Source organism: Erythranthe guttata, chromosome 13, assembly GCF_056151865.1.
Source record: "Erythranthe guttata isolate IM_541 chromosome 13, IM_541, whole genome shotgun sequence".
Taxonomy (NCBI): Eukaryota; Viridiplantae; Streptophyta; class Magnoliopsida; order Lamiales; family Phrymaceae; genus Erythranthe; species Erythranthe guttata.
In genome coordinates this window covers 3845001-3861805 of record NC_142545.1, presented here as the reverse complement: position 1 = coordinate 3861805, position 16805 = coordinate 3845001, and the positions used below count along the sequence as shown (strand labels likewise).

Below are 16805 nucleotides of genomic sequence, written 5' to 3'. Positions count from 1 at the left end.
TTGGCTTATCTTGCCTTCCAATGAGTTTTCTTTATTGGACGTTTCAAGCTCCAATAAATAATTGGGTCTCATTAGATTATTTAATCTTATCTTGGTTAATCTTGTCTTGCCAACCAAACAGAGTCTTTTTGTTTTAATTTATTATGCTAATACATTTTGTTTGTGCAGTATTTATACAAAGTGAAATAATTATTTCATCACTGATTAAATTAAACTACTTCAAATTATCGGATAAAGGTTTAGCCTCTTAGTTCATAAATAATTAACGTACATATTCATTTATGTATTATGCTTCTGATAATCTAGTGTGATATTCTAAATGAACTAGCCATCAAATGGCCCGATGAATTGAGGGCTAATGCATCATTTAATTGGTGGACATTTACCGAAAATGATTTATGTCTCGAATATACTCGTCATAAATAACGATAAATAACATATGAGTAACTTATGAGTTTGTTTATGTTTAAGACTTGCACAAGTGAATTTTGTATACAACGAACTCAAATAAGTTAAAAGGGTAATATGTAAAAAGAATGTCATTTAATTTATTTGTCAGTAAATAAATGAATTGATTGTTATTAGATATTTTTATGTGCAAAAATTTCAAATTTCAAGTAATGAGTAATTGGAGCACAAATATAACATTTGAGAATATGTAAATGGGTGCAATAAGTATTTTGTAGTTGAAATAATAATTATTTATAATCCATCAAATTAATTCTCTGTGAATTAGAAATTTAATTTCATTATTAGAAAAGTTTGGTCCATATTTTGCCATTTAGTCCCTATTAAAGCTAATCGAATCCAACCGATATCATTACGAAAAAGGGGAGGAGATGGATTCTAGCGTATTAATAAAAACACTAGTAGTTTACATAGATTACAAAGACTCACAAGATTAGAAGAAATCTCTCTTGTCTCGTATTTTTTTCCACGTAATCACTCGATTTCCTCTTATGTATTTAATTTTAGTGCGTGTTTGTGGTGCGTGTATGTGTGTTGTCTAACTAACAATCCGGGCTCTACCTCCCATATATAGTGCATGGAATCAATCTGGAAGTTTCTTCTTTGTAACTGCCTAGATCCAGCAACTCCAATTATCAGTCACCACGTCATATTCCAATCACATCCCAGTTAGTTAAGAGTGTTAGTTATTTGCTGCAGTTGAAGCTTTCAACTGACTTAAATCAGCTCCTTCCTCTTCTGCCACGTGGACTGATCCAGCTCAGCTCATTTGGTTTTAGTGATCTTAAATATAAAATACATAATAATATTAATATTCCAATCTGCAAGTTAAAATTGGACCGGAAATCGCAATTTCATATGTATTGCAATCCACATCCAAATCCAAAAAAAAATCAATTCGAAACTTGAAATCGGAATCGGAATCGGAATTCATAATGAAAATTGATATGCCTAATTGGGCCAATCCAATGGGCCTACAATTTCTTTACCTACTGGGCTACGAGCCCAATATCGAAGACCAATATCACCGAGGCCCAAACACCTTCAAGTAAGGCTTGGGCCCAACAAAGCAAACCCAACCCAATAAACGACATATAAATAGAGGTTTTACTCATTTTATTAAGGTACGTCCTATTAACTGAGCAATACTACAATACGTATTCTCTGGACTAATTCTATGATCAGCACGTCTGACTTGAGCGTCGGAGGGGTTTCCGCCGGATCAACCCCCGGCTTAGTTCATGTGTTCTATGATCGCAGGTACCTCAGGATCATCAAGTTGTCAAGCTACTGATCCGCTTTGCTCTCCCAGCTCATTTTCTACACCACCCTAGGTGAGCTATATTTTAGCATCATCATTTTGGCGCCGTCTGTGGGAACGATGCAAACCAGATCACGTAGCCAACAAGATCCTCCTGAGGCGTCTGCTCGGAGAGAAAATGACACAGCTAACGACCTGCCACCTCGTGGAGGCTCTGGCTTGCCACCTCCTCCACATCCCATGGATCCGCCTCGCGAGGTTCAGGTGATCCCCCTCGGGACCCACCACTCGCCGATCCACCACTCCCTGCTCCTCGAATGGTTCAAATAACCAAGGATGCGCTTCAACGCATGATAGCAGAAGCTTCAACTCGCGCTGCCACAGAGGCAGTGGCACCATATATCGCCACGATGGGAGCAGATGCTCCCAACGCGATACCAGCACCTGCTCCACATGTGGAGCCACCTATGGCACCACTGCCATCGACTCCCTGGGGGCTTACATAGCCACCTATGGCACCACCGCCATCGACTCCCTGGGGGCTTACATCTGCCCCCAAAATATTTCGCTCGTCAAGGGTTATCGACTCCCTAGGGGGCTTACATCGCCCCCAAAATATTTCGTTCGCCAAGGGTTATCGACTCCCTGGGGGCTTACATCTGCCCCCAAAATATTTCGCTCGCCAAGGGTTATCGACTCCCTGGGGGCTTACATCGCCCCCAAAATATTTCGTTCGCCAAGGGTTATCGACTCCCTGGGGGCTTACATCTGCTCCCAAAATATTTCGTTCGCCAAGGGTTATCGACTCCCTGGGGGTTCGCATCGCCCCCAAAACATTTCATTCGTCATAGCAGGAGCCAACGCTCCTCCTCGTGAGGCCCCACTGGGTCCTCAACATGATCAATTTCTACTTACTTCTCGAACGGTTCAGATAACCGAAGAAGACCTTCAGCGTATGATCACGGAAGATTTAACTCGTGCTGCCACTGAATCAGTGGCACCATATATCGCCAAGGTGGGGCATCTCACCCCAATGGTTCGTGATCGCCTCATCCTAAATGGGGGGCTATCCCATCCTAAAGTTGGGCATCTCATCTCAAGGGTGGTACATCCACTGACCTTTCAACCCCAAGGGGGTGCACATCCCATCTCAAGGAACGAGGATAATCTCCCTACTCAAAAAATAGAACATCCCCAAGGGGGTGCACATCCCATCTCAAGGAACGAGGATAATCTCCCTACTCAAAAAATAGAACATCCCCAAGGGGGTGCACATCCCATCTCAAGGAACGAGGATAATCTCCCTACTAAAAAAATAGAACATCCCCAAGGGGGCGCATATCCTATCTCAAGGAACGAGGATAATCTCCTTACTAAAAAAATAGAACATCCCCAAAGGGGTGCACATCCCATCTCAAGGAACGAGGGTAATATCCCTATTCAAAAAATAAAACATGCCCAAGGGGGTGAATATCAACCAAAAAAAAAAAAAGAAAAAAAAAAAAGATGAAGATGAAAAAATGGAAGAAAAAAGAAGATGATGAAGAAAGAGAAGAAGAAAAAAGAAGAAAAAAGAAGATGAAGAAAAAAGAGAACAAGAAAGAAGAAGAAAAAAGAAGATGAAAAAAAAAAGAGAAGAAGAACAAGAAGAAGAAAAAAAAAAAAAAAAATGAAGGAAGAGGCGCACGTGGCTAACACGCGCCGGACGCGCGCGCGTGCACAGCACGCGCGCGACAGGAAAAAAAAAAAAAAAAAAAAAAAAAAAAAGGAGGAGGAGGCGCGCGTGAACCGCACGCGCGCGCGCGTCAGCTGTCAGAAAAAAAAAAAAAAAAAAAAAAAAAAAAAAAAAAAAAGAAAATTATTATTATTGGAGCGCGCGCAAGCACGCGCGCGCGCTTTCCAAGGAGCCCTTGGACTCCGTGCTCCCATCAAATCGCGCGCAACTTTGTCTATTCTCCACCAAATTGCGCGTAGATTTTGACTCGCTTCACCAAATCGCACGAGAATTTCAACGCGCTTCACCAAATTGCGCGAGCTCTCCAGCGCGCTTTACCAAATCGCGTACGCTCTCTCCCGGAGAAATACAAATTATTATTTCTCCACATGACGCCAATAATTAATGGTACACCACAGCACTGATCTACTCTCGACACGATCCAGTATCCTTTTCGACTTGGCTCCCACATCGTCTCGAGAGTGGGGGGCTTGCGAGACAACTTCCACGAGGAGCCAACTCGCTCAGTACTACCACCCGCAACGAGGCAACTCCCACGAGGAGCCAACTCACTCGGGTCTACAAAACCACAGCGAGATAACTCCCACGAGGAGCCAACTCGCTTGGTACAACAACCCGCAGCGAGGCAACTCCCACGAGGAGCCAACTCACTCGGGTCTACAAAACCACAGCGAGATAACTCCCACGAGGAGCCAACTCGCTTGGTACTACAACCCGCAGCGAGGCAACTCCCACGAGGAGCCAACTCCCTCGGGTCTACAAAACCACAGCGAGATAACTCCAACGAGGAGACCATTCGCTCCGTCCTATAGCCCGTTGTGGGACAACTCCCACGAGGAGCTAACCCCCTCTAGTCTCAAAACTACAGCGAGACAACTCCCACGAGGAGTCCACTCGCTCAATCCTACAACCCGATGCGAGGCAACTCCCACGAGGAGCCAACTCCCTTAGGTCTACGAAACCATATCGAGATACCTTCCACGTGGAGACCACTCGATCCGTCCTATAACCCGTTGCGGGACAAATCCCACGAGGAGCCAACCCTCTCTGGTCTCAAAACTACAGCGAGATAGCTCCCACGAGGAGTCCACTTGCTCTATTCCACAACCCGTTGCGAGACAACTCCCACGACGAGCCACCTCGCTCGGCACTACAAATCCGTTGCAAGGCAACTCCCACGAAAAGCTACCTCGCTCGGTAATAAGACTCGTCGCGAAACAACTCCCACGAGGAGACAACTCGCTCAGAGCGACCTCGATACGCACGCTCCTCAGTCGCGCGTCATCCAATGCTTCTACAACTTCGTTGCGAGACAACTCCCATGAGGAGACAACTCGCCCGAAATTCAATATATAATCGCAAGCTCAAGATAGCACGATTACGACCCTAGAAACACTTAGAAATATTATGGGAATCTATATAGCCTGGCCAGCTTGATTACTCAAATTTATCTACTTGTTTTCGATGGGTCCTTCATTAAAACGTGGCCACGGTCCAAACATACTTACGACCCACGAGGTCTAACAAAGGGCACGATCCCCATATAAAAATCTTGAGAGCCTGATCCCCTCCTCAAGTACATCACGCAGAAGGCTATATGTAAACACATACAAGCAACGCGTCAAAACATTGAAAATGTCGAAAAATAACAACTCCCACGAGGAGAATACTAGCTCCGTGCTACTACATTATCGTGAGACAACTTCCACGAAGACGTAACTCGATCAACTCGATTACCCCGGAGACAACTCCCACGAGGAGATTACTTGATCCCTGCTACTACATTATCGCGAGACAACTCCCACGACGAGATAACTCGATCAACACTATTACCCCGCGACAAGACAACTCCCACGAGGCGATAAATCGCTACTACATCGTCGCGGGACAAAACCGACGACTCAATTAACTTATATCGCGGCAACTTTGTCGCGCTATGCGCCAACGCGCATTCACACCCCTCCGACACACGCTCCAACGCGTTTTCGCATACCATTAGGCCATACGCCAACGATCGACTTCTACAATTTTTACTCTCGACACGATCTGAGACCCATCACAACATGGCCCCCACATCGACTCGAGAGTGGGGGACTTAATGATATGCCTAATTGGGCCAACCCAATGGGCCTACAATTTCTTTACCTACTGGGCTACGAGCCCAATATCGAAGACCAATATCACCGAGGCCCAAACACCTTCAAGTAAGGCTTGGGCCCAACAAAGCAAACCCAACCCAATAAACGACATATAAATAGAGGTTTTACTCATTTTATTAAGGTACGTCCTATTAACTGAGCAATACTACAATACGTATTCTCTGGACTAATTCTATGATCAGCACGTCTGACTTGAGCGTCGGAGGGGTTTCCGCCGGATCAACCCCCGGCTTAGTTCATGTGTTCTATGATCGCAGGTACCTCAGGATCATCAAGTTGTCAAGCTACTGATCCGCTTTGCTCTCCCAGCTCATTTTCTACACCACCCTAGGTGAGCTATATTTTAGCATCATCAAAAATAATGTTCAAAAATGAGAAAATTCCGGATCGTAATCGGTGGAATTCGAAAATTCAGTTCCAATTTCCAGCATAACAACCAGGGGTGAGATTATCATTACAAAAAGTATATCTTATATATAAAAGAAAGAAACGTTGGGCAACCCTAAAAACCCTAATGGTATTTATGTAATTATTTATTTTTAATATTTTTTTTTTCTCTACTAATTTCAAATTATAATTTTTAACAATTGTCAATCTCCAATTTTTCATCAATATATCTCAAATCTTAAGAGATCAAGATAGAAATACGATTTTTTAAATCTTAATCTATATATTTGGATTATAAATCTTAATATGCCAGATTTAAAAAAAAATCAATGTTATATAAAATATGAATAATACTACATTATTAAATTTTACTATGTTAAATTTAGTGTATGATATTTTCTTATTATGTATTAAATTAATTATTTTCCACATTAGAAATAATATCCCGTGCATCGCACGGACAAAAAATGCTAGTTAACTATAAATAAAAATCAATCCCAATGAATTTGATTTATTATTTATTTTCTTTATAATAAAAGAAAGAATTGGGAGGGATTTATCCATAAGTAAATTATTTAAACGTTACTAAAATAACCCAAAATTAGGCGATCGGCTGTATAAGCCGTAGAACCTTGATTTCGTCGGTCTCAAAGACAAAACCGAGGTAAGATTTACTGTAATCGTTACTATTTCTTGTTTCTCAAGCTCCAAAACCAACATAAAAAAAGAGAGATGCCCTTCGTTTTTCAGACATTTCTTGTTGATGGAAACTAAATTTGACTTGTAGTTCATGTTAATCGTCTGATTCTTGTTTTCTGGTTGGTGAATTACGAGATTCTCTTAAGATTTGTGGCTAATCACATTTTAATTTTGCTCCCAGTTATTGTGATTTCAAAGAAAATGGGCATGCACATAAAGTGTTTGATAAAATGCGTATGTGAGATGTTATTGCCAGTTCTTTATATTTCTTTATTTGAGAAAATGCTTCTGTGAGATGGTACATAAATTTATTTCTTAGATGAAGTGCAAAATTCTGATTTTGTTGCAAAGATTTGGCCTTTTTTGGGCTATATTGGTTAAGTGAAAGAACTCGTGAATTTTTCTACGCGTTATCTCTACTGACTGCTATATTTCAGTAAAATTAAGGTACGTAGTTGCCCTTAATCGGAGATTTAAATAAATCTATTTTTTAATGGCTTGAATCGATTAGAAATTACTCAGTTGGATGTTCAACTTGTGTTTTGGAACTACGTTATTATTATCATGGAGTTTGTATGCATATGTTTTGTACATTCGACAAATTGTATGTTATTATTGATAACTCAATGAGCCGGGTGCCCTTTTTCCCCAATTGTAACGCTACTTTTTAACGAGGAGCTCGATCAATCCATGAAGTTGATTACACTGGATTAGTAGATGCTTTCTATCTAATTTACTATACGTATGGAAAATTTCTTTCCACGGGCTTCTTTACATCTGCTGTATACAGTTAAACCGCTATAAATTTTAATACGGTCGGGACTGACAAAATTGTATTAATTTAGTGAAATATTAAATTATCGAACTATAATTTAGTATGTTTTTACCGAGTCGGAACCGGCAAAATTATTATTTAAGTGAGGTTATTAATTTATCGAGGTTCTACTGTGCATGTTTACAGTATCTAGCCCTCCGTCGTTGTTTGTTTATGATATAAAACAGATTAGAGAGTTTGAAGAGTAATTTATGAAAATATTGTTTATTCCGGATTTCCAGTTACTTTTGTAGTCGCGTCGTCGGATATCAAAATCTCGTTTTTCCAGTTATCTCGTTGAATCGCATACACTTTTGTAGAAATATATTTCTTGAATATATTTCAGGTGAGGTAATAGATACAGATATATATATTCTTGTTGGGATGGAAGCGAAATTCTTTCGATTTCTGAAGATAGTTGGAGTTGGTTTCAAAGCAAGAGCAGAAGCAGAAGGGCGTCTGTTGTACCTGAAACTCGGTTACAGCCACGAAGTGGAATTGACGGTACCGCCAGCTGTGCGTGTGTTTTGCTTCAAAAACAATGTTGTGTGCTGCACGGGAATCGACAAGGGGAGGGTGAATCAATTCGCTGCTGCTGTTAGGAGCTGTAAGCCGCCCGAAGTTTACAAAGGCAAAGGCATTATGTACACAGATGAAGTTATCAAGAAAAAGGAAGGCAAGAGATCTAAATAACTAAAGGCATAATGTACACCGATGAAGTTTCGATTTCTAGTTTCGTGGGGTTGTATTGTTCTTCTTCCCCTTTTGACTAATTTCTTCCGATTTCGGAACAATGTTTTTTATTCCAAATCCGAAAATCCAATTCTTCTTTTTTTTTTTTTTGAATCTGCATTGGAATATATATGAGATTTTGAATTTCGATCCAATTTTAATTTCCGAGAATAAATTTGATTTTTCCCGAAAATTACACTTATAATATCAATTTTATTATACATTTTATATTTGAAGTTACTACAATTTTTCGATTTCCGCCGATCCGGATCCGGAAAGTTTCGATTCTAGAACAAGTTTCTTCATTCCAATTTTCGAAATTCAGATTTCTGATTTTTCTTTTCCCGATTTTTTTGTAACGGAATTGAAATATATTTTTCACTTCCGAAAAAAATCAGAATTTTTACGATAAGTGCTTATTCTCCGATCCGTCCGGTTTCCACCTCTAGACTTACAACTTACATATATTAAAAAAGATAATAAAAAACTAAAATAAATGAGATTTTTTTACAAAAATATTATTAATACTAAAATTGTAGCAAAATGGTGTGCAAAATATTGCCCCATTCCCACCGTTTCATCTCCAAAACCGTATTTCTCAATGTTTTCAAAAGCGGATCGAATGTAGAAAAAATATATTCTTGAATTATTTATATTTATTTTGTTTTATTATAAAGTGACTATTCAATGAAAATATATTTGCCAAAAATACTCATTGGGGACAATATATGGAATATAGAGAGAATATACATCTTCTTTGAGGAGATTATCCAACTCATATTTGCGATCGTACAATTTTCTCCGATCAGAACTATCCACCACCAAACTAATCCATCGGTCTCCAACCACTAGTAAAAAAATGACTTTTTAGTACGATTTTTTTTACTACGGTGAAAATCTGTAACAAAAAGTACATTTTACTACGGGACAATTTTGTACTCACAGTAAATGTTATGATTTACAGTATTCATGTACAAATAAAACTCTCTACCACTTGAGCTACCGCATAATTAAGCAAAAATTTCACATTTAAGTGTATATAATAGAATTATTTAATTAATTTTTGTTTTCAAAATCAAGGGTGGTGTAGCTGCACACCCTTGCACTGAAGTAGATCCGCCGTTGAATCTATATATCAATTATTGAAAAAATGTGGTGTCATGCTCAGAAGCGGACCCAGGACATGGTGGGGGGAGTTTTTCCTTTTAACATTTTGGGGGTTTGGGGCATCGCCCCGATTTTTTAGAGGAATTCATGAAAAACAAAGAAAATAAATATTTATAGATTTTGTATCAAATTGGTAAAAGTTTCAACGCCAGTATTTTACGTCATAATCATATAAATACGAAAAAGGTATATACATTTACAAAGAATTATGGCAAACACAAAAATTTGAGAATATTTACAAAAAAAATAGAAGGGCCAAAATTGATATTTTATAAAATATTACTAGATTTTATCTTTTTTTTTTTTTTCATTTTTTAATCTTGGCGCGAGGCCACCCTCTTTTGGTCCGTCCCTGGTCGGTTTTTGTAGATGCTACACTCCGTGTGATACACCGGCTGATTCTTACACTATTAAATTTACACATAATAACACACACATGTACTCGTATCTATGATTAGTGAATAATTATTTATATAGATTTACGATGTAAAATCATTCGTTGTACTTCACCGAATGTAGCATATCTCATAGACCTCACTGGTCCCGTGTTAGAGAAAACCCAAATAATATATTTTATATGCGAAAAAGAAAAATAAAAAGTTTATTTAACAACCAAACAAGTACAATTATTTAATGTTGAGGTCCTTTTTTTCTGTTTTATATGCATTTCCCACCCTATCATGTCTTCAATAAAGACATATTGGTGTCTTTTCTTGAGACAAATGTGCAATTTTAAAAGGTTTAATTTCATGGTCCCAAAATCCACACTGCATCAAATGCCCCCACCATTTTCTTTGGATAATTCTTTTTTATTTTTTTTATTTATTTTTTATTTTTTGGGGGGTCCGTGAAAATAACTCTATTGAATGAGACTATATAGGAATTATTTGCATGTTGTGGAGTTTGTGCTTCATTAGTTTCGGACCATGAAATAGACCATGTACTATGATCATTAATTCTTGTTTAATTAGGGACCACCCATGCTTAATCACAATATTATTGAATTTGAATTAGTTTTTAAAAATTTATTATTTAATTAGCTCAATTTTAATTTTGTGAACGTGGACGATGGAGAGGATATATGTGTGATTTTATATACTTGTTTGTTCAGTGTGTTTTTTCTAGTTAATTTTTTTTCAATATTTTATAATAAGTTAGTTAGTTTTAATTAGGTTACTAAGAAATGTAATTACTATGGACTTGCTGTTTTATATATGGGTATACAAGTACGTGCCTGGGAATTTGTTATAGGGTGTGTTTCAATTTCGGGAGTTGCTGCCCCTGGAAAACTTTTTAGGACTTCTTTTTGACAAAATTAGAAGATAGAAAAAGAAAAAACGAAGAAAAGAGAAATTTTTGGACTTTTTTTTTTTGCATTAATTTCAAATTTGGATGAGCTAAATAATAAAAAAAATTAATGGGCAAAATGCCGCCCAAAAAAAGAAATTAGGATGTTTTTTTATTTACAAAGCCAGAAAATGGGAAAGAAAAAAAAATCAATACCCCTTTTTACATTATTTTTTTATTGAAATGACTTAAATAATAAAATTTGGGCGGACTAAATAAATAAGTAGGTATAATATAGTGGTATTTTTTATTTCAATTGAGGGAGGGCTTGAGTCCTCCCTTGCCCAAAAATGAATTTGCCATTGTGTATAGTTATATGTGGGGCTGGGCCTGAATCATTTTATCGGCCAACCGATCCACTTTCGACCCGCTTATTTCGGCCGATAATTTTGTTGTCGGGCCGATAATTTAACCTACCCATATATAAATGGGTCGGTCGGTAGTTTTCAGTTTACTCAAAAGTCAATTGGTCGGATAATCGGCCAACCGACATTTTTAATAATTGTAATTCTTATTTTTTTTTGAATGTTAAAATAAATATAAGAGAGGTAAAAACTCAAAAACTCAAAAAACAAATATATAAACCTCTCCGTACTATTTCTATTTTATAATTCTTATTGCATATTCTTCATTATATATAAACTTATTATAGAAGTTTAAAAAAACTCTTAATGTTAAAGTTAAGATTTTTACTAACATAAGTTTTCCCAAAATACTGAATATCTTTTGAAAAAACCTTTAAAAACATCTTATTATTGTATAATACTAATAATTAAAAAAAAAACAATAAATGGATGGCCGATAATACCAAACCGCCCATTGTTTACCAACCAATAAATGGATGGTTTTCAATTTTCAGTAAAATCGGGTGCTCGGATCGGGTAGATAATTGGCCGATAATTACCCGACCAATGCCAGTCCTAGTTATATGTTTTATTAGCATAAACCCCTTATGAAATCTCGAATTACTTAAAAACCTTTTATATTAAAGAAAATTAGCAAAGACCCCTTATATTGTCTTTTAATTTGCCCACCGTCCCTTGCATGAAATTCGGCCGATAACTTAGATTAAAGGGACAATTAGCCATAACCTCCTTTAGTGTTTTTTTAATAAGGGAGGATCCAGCCATATTTTCAATATCTGAAATGTTAAATGCCGTTTCAATTTTACTAATATCGTTTTGACTTCAAACCTGATTTTGACATATTTCTATTTTAATTTTGGCTAAATTTGAAACACGAAAACTGTAGTCCTTTGGGTTAGTTTTCTAATTCAACTTAAATCGCTAGATTGGATGCCGTGTGACAAAGTTATGCATGAATGAGTCACATTTTGGATTTTAGATACCTCAATACATCAAAGTTGTGGGCAGTATTCATTGATTCATGTATATCTTTCTCGTCCAACATCCAATTTCGGTGATTCAAGTTGGATTAGAAAACTAACTCAGAATACTACAAATCCTATTTTTTGGGTTTTGCAAAATTTGGAATAAAAAATGATCAAAATCACGTTTGAAGTCGAAACGGTATTATTAAAGCTCGAAAGACGTTTATCACATCCTTTTCAATATTAGTAGAAAACCACTATTTTAACGATTCCCGAAATTAGCCTTCTGGAAGACACACGCACAAAATCCGGAAATTTGAAATCTCCACAATCGTGTGTGATTGATTATATCCCAAAAAAACCGCTTCCCAAATCTTTCCATAAACTCCCATCTGCAAACTCTAATTTTTTCTATATATAATTTAAATAGTTTTAAATTCTCTTTTTTTTTTTATTATTTTATTTAAACACTAACAATAATAGCTTTAAAAAAAATATTTTTCTTTTAATTTTTTATTTAAAAATATTTTAATTTTTATTAATTTTTTTAATTTTAGTTTTTTTTTTCAGAATCAACTATAAAGATTCTAAAACCAACTATAATATTTCAGAAATCGACTATAATTTCGATTTTTTATTTCATTTTTCTTAATTTTAATTTTCAGTTATTTTGACATTTTTTTCCAGAAAACAACTATTTTTTGCCCTTTTTTTAATAAAAAATAACTATAAATTGTAAAACAACTATTAGAAAATAACTATTTTTTTCAACTGTTCATTTTTTTCCGCCATAATCAACTATTAGAAAACTGTAAATTATAAATTAACCTACATCAACTATAAAAATTTGAAATCACCTACAAAGTTGTCGAAATCAACTATAAAATTATTGAAAATCAACTAAAAAAATCAAAAACATCTACAAATTATCGAAATTGGCTATGTTATTAAAAAAAAAACCCCAATGGCACTGGAAGTGAGATGTGGAGATTTCTTTGATGGGGAAGTTGGTATTCGCTGCTCGGCTGACGCAAAGCCTGATTTCTTGAACTAAAAAAAAACTGAAAACAACTACAAAAAACTACAACATTATAAAAATCAACTACAAAGAACTGAAAAAACATAATAAAAATCAACTACAACATTATAAAAATCTACTCCAACAAACTGAAAATAACTACAAAAAATCAAAAATAACTTTAACATTAACAAAACCAACTATAACGGTATCGAAATCAACTATAAAAATATATCCCCAAATTTCAGCAAAACTACTATTACTTCGAGCAAATACAACTACAAAACACCATCTTCTCAGATCCAATTCACTTTCTTCCTCGACTCTTTAACATTCAACATGGCACAATTCTTCGAGAGCAATTGCTATTTAATGATTCAATCAAGACACAACGCCATAACTTTAAATCTAAGAAAATAATTAACCGAAAAATAAAAAACGAATAAACATTCAAATAACAATGGAATACATAAAAATTTCAAAGAATTTCTAGCAAGAATATGAATAGAATTGAAATCCATTACAACATGAAATTACGAACACTACGAATAACTTACAATAACTGCCCTTGTAGAAAAATCTCTTTGTGTTCATATGCCTCTTCTGTCTCGAAAATCTTCTCAAACCAAAATAATTTTCTATGAAAATCTCCTGAGAACTCGTGATGGATATAAGATTTTGGGCGAGAAAGGAGAGAAAAGAGGGAGGAGATGTCATCGCCGGAGGTGGCTGTGGAGGAGCGGCGGCGAGGAGGAGGTTAGTGTTGGAGATGACGTGAAAAAAAAAAAAAAAAAAAAAAAAAAAAAAAAAAAAAGAACAGAGAAGAGAGAAGAGAAGAAACGAGAGAGGGCCGAGAAACGAGAGAGAGGCGGCTAGTCAAGAGAAACGAGAGAGAGGCGGCTTTATGATCCCATGGTGGGGTTATGTAACGGAAATGCTATTCGCGGTTACGTTTTTGCTATTCGCGGTTCATAAAAAAAACTCTCTCTCTCTAAACCTACAAAAACCAAAAAACCGCAAATAGCAAAAAAAAAAAAAAAACCGAAATCTCGAATTCAAGCTCGAAGAACCATTGGGCTTCGATTTTTTGAGGTAATTTCGACTAATTTCCGTAAAATATGCATTGCCCATGTCGTTAACGCAACCAATTTCATGTTTAAAGCCCCTACAAATCGAATTGTATGGGCTTTTTTTTTTCGGTAATTACAGGCTGCACGCCCAAGTTGGGCGGCCAAGGAGTGTTCAAACGCCCGATTCGGGCGTTTGAACACCCCTTGGCCGCCCAACTTGGGCGTCGGATGCAGCAACAAACGCTCGGTTTGGGCGTGAACCGGGCGTTCGATTTTTTTTTTTTTTTTTTTGTTAATTCAATTATATTAATTTAATTAATTTAAAATATGTTTTATGTTTTTAGGATGTCTAACTGGATGAAAAAATTGGGAATGGGAAAAGGAAAGGGTCCCCTGATTCGTCCTCATGCAAATCCGGTGGAGGAGAGTACTGCGGAACGAGAGGGCAGAACGCACAACCGTAATGTTACCAGTTCTAAACGTCGTGGGGAACGGACTGGTGCTTTTGTACAACCACGTATGACAATTGAGGAGGAGGAGGAGACAGAGGCAGAGCCCGAGCAGGAGATGGATACATATATGGATCCCCACGAGGACGAGTACGATCCAGGACTACGTTTTCAGCAGAAGTATCAGTTCCCGGTGCCTGATTTGCCATCCGATGATGATGACGAGGACGGTTTGACTCCGCCTCCGCCTCCGGCTTATACAATGGCTGGTACTTCTGGTGGTTCTACTCTTGCCCCAAACCCGAGGTCCCAGACCGGTCCGAAAAAAACTCTTCCTACTCGACCGTGGAAGTTGATTGGTGAGACACCCGGTGGACCAAAATACCCTCATTTGATTCCGATTTTTAGAGCCCATATTGCCTACGACATCTGGGAGGGAAAGGTAATACTTATTAATGTTAATAAATTTTGTTTAAAATGTTTATAGTTGATTTTCCATTTCTTAAATATTAATATATCTTCAATAGGTCCGACATATGCTGAAGTTGCGGTCTCATGCGAAGTCTACTTGGCCGGGCCCCGACGACTATTATAGTGTTTCACTACTGGAGAGTACCGGGTTGTATCACTTGCGTTATTGTTCGCTCCCTCAGCACAATAACCCGTTGATAGAGGCTTTTATCGAGAGGTGGCAGCCAGACACCAACAGCTTTCATATGCCGTTTGGAGAGATGACAATTACTCTCCACGATGTGCACTATATCATGCATTTGCGAGTTAGTGGAAATCGCCCTAACGTTTGGATTGATAAGGCAAATGCGATTTATGCAGGTGCGAGAGCGTTCGGTGTCGAGCCCCGAGATATGGAGAAGTGGTATGGCGGCGGATCCCGGTTAGATGATTTGGATAGGATGTATGGCGACGATTCTTCATTTGCTTCCGAGTTTCGGGTACGAGCATATATTGCGTACTTGCTTGGAAAGCTATTGTTTGTCGATAAAAGTGGATCGAAGGTGAAAGCAGATTTTTCCCACTTTTAGAGCAGATCGATATGATTTCCGACTATTCCTGGGGTTCGGCTACATTGGCTTATTTGTATCGACAATTGGGCATGGCTACGCGAGCTGAGGCGGCGCAGATGGGTGGTTGTCTGACACTGTTAGAGGTAATTTTTTATTTGTAGTAACCCCTCAATTTTTTCTTTTATTAATATCACCAAAATGTTATGTTTAATATGCAGAATCATTATTTTTGTAGTGTTGGATATATAAGTATTTTCCGTGTTTCCGGCCTCCGATGGTTAACGCACATGTGAATGGAGAGCCCTGGTGTAAGAGGTGGCAGGTGATACATCATATCCCTAAAGACGAGGATATACTTGTTGATTATCGCCGACGTCTTGATTCTATGCGTGCGTCAGATGTAAGTATCAAGTTTAAATAAATTAAGATTTATATATTTACTATGTTTATTAATACATTTCTATTATTAATACATACGCACAGGTGAATTGGACGCCATTTGGAGTGAATGTGTCACGTGAAGTTGAAAAGACGGTTCATCACGGGACTATTCGATGGATGGATACGGTCGAGCCTTACATGCCCAATAGAGTTTTGCGTCAGTTCGGATTTCGGCAGATTAAACCGTCGGACCCTATTCGTCCGCTAAAAGGTGCTAAGAGGGAGAGAAAATTAGCTACGAGCCTGGCGATCAGATGTGGAATATCCCTCACACGCACATGCTTAGTGAAGATTATTATTGTCATTGGGCGCGTCCGGCTTGGGAGTCGACACCGGAGTATTTGCCGTGGTATATCGACCACACCCACGTCCGTATACATCCTAGTACCGAGCCGGTTGAGAGAGCGGAGCCATCTGCAGTTTCGTTTGTGTACGACATCACCCGGGTGTTGCATCCCTACTTCTACGATAACTTGCCACCGCCGACTATTCCAGGATATCGACAGATTCCCGATGACTTTTTCAGGACGATCCAGGACATGTGCGCCCCATTCGCCGAGTATCTACAGTTGGATCGTCCTAATGCTTATAACGAACAAGACGCAGGATACTCACATATGCGACATTCTCAGCGCAGGCGTCGGACGAGAGATACGTAGGTGTTTATTTTTTATGTTTTTATTATTCGAACTTCTTTGGTGTTGAT

General features: G+C 37.8%; 1 protein-coding gene across 1 annotated transcript; it reads left to right on the top strand.

Moving 5' to 3' along the window:
• Positions 1-6580: 6580 nt before the first annotated feature.
• Positions 6581-8347, top strand: LOC148765696 (large ribosomal subunit protein uL6m-like). The gene is made up of 2 exons (XM_088812162.1): positions 6581-6674; positions 7870-8347. Exon 2 carries the CDS (start codon positions 7908-7910, stop codon positions 8214-8216), a length of 309 nt encoding a protein of 102 aa, XP_088668288.1. The 5' UTR covers positions 6581-6674; positions 7870-7907; the 3' UTR covers positions 8217-8347.
• Positions 8348-16805: the final 8458 nt, after the last annotated feature.

What these genes read in the sequence shown, in the direction of transcription:
- LOC148765696 (XM_088812162.1), top strand. Translation starts at nt 7,908, where the DNA reads ATGGAAGCGAAATTCTTTCGATTTCTGAAGATAGTTGGAGTTGGTTTC.